The sequence below is a fragment of the Apodemus sylvaticus genome, chromosome 11 (genome assembly GCF_947179515.1).
Source record: "Apodemus sylvaticus chromosome 11, mApoSyl1.1, whole genome shotgun sequence".
NCBI classification, from domain to species: domain Eukaryota; kingdom Metazoa; phylum Chordata; class Mammalia; order Rodentia; family Muridae; genus Apodemus; species Apodemus sylvaticus.
Genome location: NC_067482.1, coordinates 3,437,259 through 3,445,281, shown reverse-complemented (window position 1 = coordinate 3,445,281; position 8,023 = coordinate 3,437,259). Strand labels below are relative to the sequence as shown.

General features: G+C 53.7%; 1 protein-coding gene across 1 annotated transcript; it reads right to left on the bottom strand.

Annotated features, from left to right (window-relative positions):
• Window positions 1–995: 995 nt before the first annotated feature.
• Barhl2 (BarH like homeobox 2) lies at window positions 996–5,395 on the bottom strand. Its single transcript, XM_052199587.1, has 3 exons — window positions 4,780–5,395; window positions 3,039–3,264; window positions 996–1,308 (listed from the first exon to the last, which is right to left on the bottom strand). Exons 1-3 carry the CDS (start codon window positions 5,393–5,395, stop codon window positions 996–998), a joined length of 1,155 nt encoding a protein of 384 aa, XP_052055547.1.
• Window positions 5,396–8,023: the final 2,628 nt, after the last annotated feature.

The window sequence follows — 8,023 nt, the reverse complement described above, 5'->3', positions numbered from 1 at the left end:
AGTCTACGTGGTTCAGAAGAGGCAGGCTCCTGGAATAGAGTGGTCTGTCTACAAGCCAAACCTAGGTCTGGACAGATTTTGTACATTATTACTGAAGGGATATTTTGTGCGCCCAGGTCACGCGTTTCATAATCGGTGCGTGTATTTTGTTTTTGTTTTTGTTAAGTAAAAGCAGCTCCCTGGGATTTCATCGCTTGTTAAAAAAAGATAAACTTTATTTTTGTAATTTTCAATCACAAAAAATCTATACTTTTGTCTAAGCATTTATTTTACTGAATCAAAAAGACATGAAAAGAAAACTCATGTTATTACTGACGTATATAAGTGACTCTTTTTTTGGACAACATATAATAAATATGATATATCACTTATCGCTCAGTCTTTCAAATGTACATTTTTTTTCATATTATGTAGCATGCCACTTTTCCAAAAGAAAAAAAAAGCTCTTGAGAAATCAGTGCAAAGGTCTCCGTCACCCTTCTCTGCCCTGAGGCAGACCGGATGTCCAGGGCACCACCTTCTGCCTGGGGGCGAACTTCAGGCTTCTGTCCAGTAACAATTCTCTCAGCCCGCCCGCCCGAAGGCTCCTCTCCACCCCTTCTCTCGTCCCCTCTTAGCCCTCCCCCCTCCCTCCCTGCTGCTTGTCCCTAAAGTCATTTTGTTAAAAAATAAAATAAAATAAAAAAAGAACCCGAGGGAGGGTTCGTGTGTGTGTGTGAGTGTGTGTGTGTGTGTGTGTGCATGTTTTCACTTACTGGTTGCACTTTCAGTGGGATCAGTATTTTCTCCAGTCACACTTGGGGAGCTTTGCGGTCCTGCCTCTGAGGGGGCAGGTGGAGAACTGAGGGCTGGCTGGTCCTTGGGGACCCCAGCCCACCGGTGAGCTCCCCCTTTTACTCCTCTGCCTCTATTCCAGTTGGTTTGGTGCGGGGAGAGGCGGGGCAGCTGTCGGGTAGGGTGGGAACCTGGAGGGCTGCGGCACTGTCCCTCCTTCCTCACCGGGGATGCGGGGTGCCTGGAATGGGGTTGGACAAAGGGTTGAGGGCCGGCTGTCCCCCAGGTCCCAGGCCGTGGATGAGCACACGGGGCACCAGCGGCCGCTGCAGCTGCGGATGGGGTGCTGGAGGAGTTCGGTACATGCTGCTGTACATGGCCGCGGCCGCCGCCGCCGCCGTCGTGCTGTCCATGCTCCCCAGCAGGCTTGGGTGATAGAAATAAGGCGACGGAAACATCCTCTGCAGCGCGGAGTAGTTCCCGGCCTCGGCTAGCAGCTCCAGGCCCACGGCAGTCTGCCGCTTCCACTTGGTTCTGAAAGAAATCGGGTGGGCGCGGGCAGCGGCTGCGGAGGACGCTCCGGGTACCGTGCCCGCCGCTCCCCGCTCTCTCCTATGCTCCCTGCTCAAGGAAGGCCTGGGGAACCCCAAAAGCACCTCTCCTGCCCCCGCTTCACCCGCACGCTCTCAGGACGGCCCAAACACAACATCAGTTCTTCAGACTACAACTTCTACGTGGAGACACTCGTAGATGGAGTCACACAAGCTTCGCTGCCTTCTCTGGCCCTCTGCCCTACAGTCTGCCCCACGATTTAACTACGTCCTGCAACTTTCCTGGAAGCCAAATGAGATCCCATCTTTGCACCAGCCGTCTTCCTTTGGTCCCCCAATTCTCTTCCGACGCTCTCTGACCAGCAATCCACTAAAGGTTGGCTCTCGGCCCCTCCCCTATCGCACCCAAGGAAACCAAAACCAGAAACAAAGGGCGGCTGCTACTCCTGGCTTGCACTCTCCAAAGCTGCCGGGACAATTCTTCCTTAAGTCTGACCAGGCATTACAGGCTTAGGGCAGAAGGACGACAAGGTTCAGAAATGGAACTCCTTTGAGAGTGAGCTCTCCCTAGGGAGCGGTACCTCCTGACCATTCTAGGTGGAAGGAAATGTATCTCAAGATATTTTCTCCTTAAAGAGAAAGCAGTGCTTAGACCCCTGCCATTTTGGGGGGGGGGGGTCTCCTCTCTCCCCACTGCACCAAGCTAGGACAGAGGTCTTTACTCAAATGTCCTAGGAAGGAAGGCAAGCTTGGTGGGGCATCCATACCCAGCAGCTCCAGCCAAATTAATAAACATGTCGCCGGTTTTAAATTGGCTACAGATGACACTAATGTTCTCCGACAGAATTAGGGTGGCTGAAACCGTATGTAATGAGACAGAAAATTATGGTAAGATGACAACTGGACGGGCATTTCCAACCCCACTTATGAACGATTAGGACACAAACGACAGAGGGGGCAGAGAATTGAGCCCAGAGAGTTTAGCACCAGGTGTAGAAACAGAACATAACCTCAACTCCTATTGCCCAAATCCGTCCCTAGCCACCAGGCTGAGGCCAGACACTTTCTTAATGTCATTTTTTTTTAATCATTTATGTCCCCTCCCCACCCGTTCTTTTTATGAGACTGCAGAAACAGCCAGGACACGGGGACAGACAACCCCCTCCCCTTCCCCCATGTACACTCTAGAGTGAATGCTCAACCAGCTGCCTGACTCTCCAGCCCATGGCCGCCAGTCCAATTCTAACCCAGATGGGCTTCCCTGATCTTCCAAGTTATGGCAACCAAGGCTTGCCCAACTGCCTAACGTTTAAGCCAAGGCTGATGGGCCAGCTCTGTGGAGACTTCTATAGTTAGGTCCTGTCGCAGATATTTGGAGCCAGCCTGTGGCAGTTCTGAGGGTGCTCTCCACGCAGAGACTCATGCTGGGTGTCAGCTACACAGATGTTTCAATCTGAGTGTGGCTTAGAAGGCTTGAGAACAAAATGGGGAAATTTTCAGTGCCTCGAGTTTCGCAGGGAAAAGAACCGAATGTTAAGACATTTCGAGCACAAAAGTGTTCAAACTCCTGGTGCCCTTAGTGGCCTCCATTTGGATGTGTGCCTAACCTCTGCCTGCGCGCACCCACCACAGACCCCCTGACTCTCTCTGTCCCTAGGCTCCAGAGGGCAGGGGAGAAGCCCTGGCCTGCAGGGACCCAGCAGCTCTCCTCACCTGCGGTTCTGGTACCAGGTCTTGACTTGGGTGTCAGTGAGGTTGAGCGCGGCAGCCAGGTCCATGCGGTCCTGGACGCTTAGATACTTCTGCCGCTCAAAGCTACGCTCCAGCTGGTTGAGCTGGTGGTCTGAGAAAGCTGTCCTGGCCTTTCGAGGTTTCTTGGCTCTCACGGGGGGACTCTCTCGGCTACTTGTAATCTCCCGGTCTCCTTCCTCCTTTGTTCCTAGGGTAGAAACAGCAACAGGGCTCTGTAAGTCAGCCTGAACTGCAGAAGAGAGGAGTGTTTGCTAGGCACACCCCGACACCCCGACACCCCTTACTAGGCCTTGCAGAGCAGAGAGGCCTGAGAGAATGTAAGTGTATATGGTCTCCTGTTTCTAGTTTTTTTTTTTGGTCTGAGAGGAGGTTATATGCCCCCTCTTTATTGTTTTCAAAGGAATGTTCTTTATTAGACACTCTCCAAAGTCTTTCTACACTGTTTTCAAGACAGGCAGCTGCCAAGTTGCTCTTATATCTTTCCTGCTAGCTGGAATTTAGATGCCTTTGTTTCTTTTCAGATGCATTTGGAAAATGTTGGACTGAAGCTTTCTGCAGGCATCCTCTGTATTGGGTCCTTTCCAAGCTCCACAGAGAATGTGTCACCCAGACACTGAACTGAGCTCAAACACTCGAGCCCATCCAGGTGACAGCGCAGAAATTTCCGGATTCTATTTATCAACGTTGGTTTTTTGCTGAAATGCTGGGAAATCGATATGTCAATCCCTCTCTGTTTGTACCGGTTTGCACAGTACTCCTTGATCTTCCCTGCAGGAAGAACAATAATCTCTCTAATTGACCCACTGGGGAGGTTGGTGAACGAGAAATCGCCAGACCAGACTGTACATCTGTTTGGGGCACTATTATGCTAATGCTACAAACAGTAAAATTGAGAGCCTATATCCTACCTTCTAGACAGCAATCTTTACCAGAGAATTAAGCATTAATAATAATAATAATAATACCAGTAAAGGGGGGAAACCTCCCTGGTGTTTTAAAATCTTTTGCAATGCAAAGATTACTTGTGAAATTGAAATTACCAAAGAAGAACACAGGGTATTAAAAAATAATTTCTATTGTTATCTTTATTTTACAAAAACAAATTCAATCCCATAAATTTAGTTTTCATAAATATTTCATTATTGGAAAGGGCCAGAAGAGGGGTATTGGTGAGAAGGGTGTTCTTAAAAACAGACTATGATTTGTTTTCTGCATTAGTCACCAACTAGTAAAAATAAACTGCTCCTGTAATAATGTTGGAAATTTTTCTAACATTAAATCAGACAATTCCTGTGTTGGCATTTAGAAAATATTGGGGGGCATTTTAAAAATATTGGGGCGGTATTTACATTCGAAAATAAACATCAAGTTGAGATCACAGACCCAGACAATCACGACTAGCTATCAGCTTCTCTCCACCCCCTCCCACTCCCATTCCCAAGGTCTCAGCTAAAGAAAAAAAAAAAATCCCAAGTCCACCGGTTTCTCAACGAAAAGTATCTCTTACCCTATCTCTTCCAGTTACCATCTTCCTCCAGCACATTTAAAATTAAGTAAAACAAAGAAAGGAGCTGGATGGCGGTGAAGGTCGAGGGGCAGAAATGTAACCCACAGAACTTAAGGTGCGTGGCTGAATCGCACGCCTAGGCCCCTCTCCTTCCGCGGTCATTCAAGTGACCCAGGCAGCTCAGGCGCAACTCACCGTGGCATTTGATGTCGCTCTGGGAGTCTTCCCTCTTGTCCAGCTTGGTTTTGCCTTCCTCCTGCTCCAGTTTTGGCCTGAAGCTCTCGTGCGCTGCGTTGCTCTCCTGCTTCGGAGTGTGATGAGGAGAAGAAACGCTGGTGCTGTAGGGTGCACAAGCCGCCAGGGGTTTACTGTCTCCCAAGATGTCCTTAATTAAAAAGGAAGAGGTGGAAGTCCTGGGGGCCGCGGCGGCCGAGCCCAGCTGCTGGGCTGCAGACTGCGGTTGCGGCGGTGGTTGCTGTTGGGGCGAAGGCTGCAAACTTTGCGCTGGGGCCGCGGATGGTGGCGGCGGCTGTTGGCCATGGTGGAGGTGATGGTGATGCTGGGGTCCGTCTGTCACAAGATGCGGCTCCGGGGGTTCCAGGGTGACCGAGATAGGTGAAGAGGGCGCCGTTCCCACGGTATCAATCTCCGAGCAGGGTGACGGGGTGGCCTGGCTCCTAAAATCCGTTGTCCTCGCTTCACCGAGCGATCGGAAATCCCCGTTCATCATGCCGGGGCTGCCGGAACCGGCTCCGGACAAAATCGTGTCTATCCCAAAACTCGACCCGCTGGCCCCTTCCATTGCTGTCATTTCTACATGAGGTCCACGCCACTCCGCGGATCAGCCGCCGCCGGGACCAAGCAAGGGAAACTAAAACAAAATAGACACTAAAAAACGTTGGCACTGCTTTAAAAAAAATAAAAGAAAGTGGGGCGGGAATGAAGGATAATGGGGAGGTGACAATTGGTGGGCACTTTCGACTCAACTTTTCCCCCTCATACAAAAAGTAAAGAGAAAAAAATAGAGGGGAAAGCCCCCAAATGCCACAAGCGGGAAGCTGCGCTCCACTGGACCACGGCGCACGTGGGCGGCGGCAGTGGCGAGCCGCACAGAGGCTAAGATGCGGGCCGCTGGAGCGACCGCGCCGCCCCCGCCTGCACCGCCACCGCCGCCGCCTGGGTCTGCCCACTGCCCGATCCCGGGCGGCGGCGGCGGCGGCGGCCAGAACAGGTGCAGCGACCGCTAAGCCCGGGCGGCCCCGGAGGTGACCGCCGAGCGTCACCCGGCCGTCCCGGAGCCGAGTTTCTGAACTTTGTTGGAAAGTTGCGGAGCGAACGCGGCCTCCGCCGCCCCAGGAGTAGGAGAAGCAGCGAAGGAGCAAGCGCGGGCGCAGGAGACCGCGGACAGGCGGCGCCCGGCGACTCCCGCCGCTGCCCCGCGCGTTGGCTTGTCATCCGCGGGCTCGCGGGCGGCGCCGACCCCCTCCCGTGACGTCACGGCCCCCGCCGCCGCTCCCCGCCCGCGCCCCCGCCGCCCGGCCCCGCGCCCCATTGGCCGCTGCGCGCCAGCGAGCGACGCCGGCGTGCGGGGAGCCAATGGGCGCGCTCCTGGCCAGCCCGTCAACAGCGCGCTTCGAACCCCGCTGCTCTTTTGAGAACCCGAACCTCGGTGTGCCCGCAGCCCTGAGCCCAACGCCTACTCCAGGGGTCCAAGTGGTACCCACTGTAACGAGTGCCCGGCCAGGGAGATGGGGAGAGACCAGCAGGGCATTGGAGAAGGGAGCCCCCGGGCGGGAAGCGGGGCTGCGGTACCGATCGTTAGCTGCGCCCGTGCTAAGTCAGGTTGGAGGGTGAGTGGAGAGGCCGCGAAGGGCAAAAGGATCCCGCGGCTCCCCGTGGCCTGCAGCGCGGCCCCGCTTGCACCGTTCCCAAGCACGCTTGAGCAGAGCGGATACACCAGGAGCAGGGACAGGGGGTGCTAGGGAACTCCACAGGGAAGTGTGTGACACTCAGAGCCAGAGCTCCGCGTGGGCCTGCAGCGTCTGAGCTCTGCTCTCCCTCCAGGAGCCGGCCAGCGCGCTCCAGCTGGGTCCAGCCGGGTAGCAGATCCTGGAGAAGCACAGAGCCAGAGCTACATCCTTGACCCTTGTCGGGGAGGATCAGGCCTTTGGCTCCAAATCCCGCTTTGTCTCCAGTTAGAGCCTGTGCTGGAAGAAATGCCGGGCCAAGCACTTTCTCCCGAGCCGGGAAAATCCTCGGCCGAGGCGTTCTCCAGTGGCGCGGGCAGCTGTGGTTCCCTGAGGTGTCAGGCTGCTGTGGGGCTGTGGAAACTGGGTGGCTAGTCCACAGCCTGCGCTCCCGCCGCTCCTCCCTCCAGTGCTTCCATCCCCTCCCCACTGTGACAGGCCGATTTGGAAAGGAAACAGTCACCACCGATCCTTTTGGGACCTGGAGCGCGACGGTGACGCCGCCTTGTCGGAGGGGATCAACTTGCGTTCTTTCTTCAGGACGTCTCCAACCTGTCTCTTGTTGAATGTCAGAGTAATGGGAAGCGCCAGTGACAAGACGGCGTATTACTCCTGATTAAGTGCCGTGTCAACCTAATTAGCAGAGTAATTATAAGGTGCTAATGAATGATTCAAAGTTCTTTGAGTTACATTTTACTCCAAATTACCATTTTTAAGAACCTTATGAATCTGTGTGGTTGGCATCGGTTCCGTGACTGTGTAGAATGATGTCAGTAAAGAACGGGGTTTAGTGGAGATTGTGGTCGTCGCTTTCTTTTCTTTTCTTTTTCTTTCTTTCTTTTCCTTTCTTGTTGAGGACCCTGTTGAAAGGTATCCCGGAGGCAAATGACCTCCTGAGATCTTGCTTCCTGCGGTGTGAGTCCCAGGTCTGGAAGATGGAGGTGCGTGGTGATTCATCCTAAGGACATCTAGATCTTTGATCCGGGTCGGGGGTGGGAGGCGTCCCGCCTTATTTCAAGAGTATGTTGAGCTGTTTCCTACCATCATGATGTCATTTATCGTCCTGCTGTCTCTGAAAAGGGACCGAGGCTACCAAGACGTACTATCTAGATAGCTCTCTTTCTTAGAAAAGCTGACATTTATTTATCAGGGAACGGGGTTGGTGAGCCGAAACCAAGACCTGCTGCGGGCAGCCGCTGGTGGCCTGGGGGACCCAGGAACCCCTCTATAGCCACGTGGCTCGCCCCACGGGTGGCGATGGGCCTGTCTAGGCTGAAGCCTCAGAGTCCTTAGACAGCGACCTTTGGCGCCAGAGCAGGGTGCTGGCCCTGCAGACCCTCCCAGGTTAGGCCTTGGCCTTCCTGTCAGAGCTTGTGACCACGGGCTGGGGTCTGATCTTACTGAGGCAACGGATTTCAGACTCCAAGATGGACAGTGTTGGCACCCTGAGCCTCTAGTACAGATGACCCCTG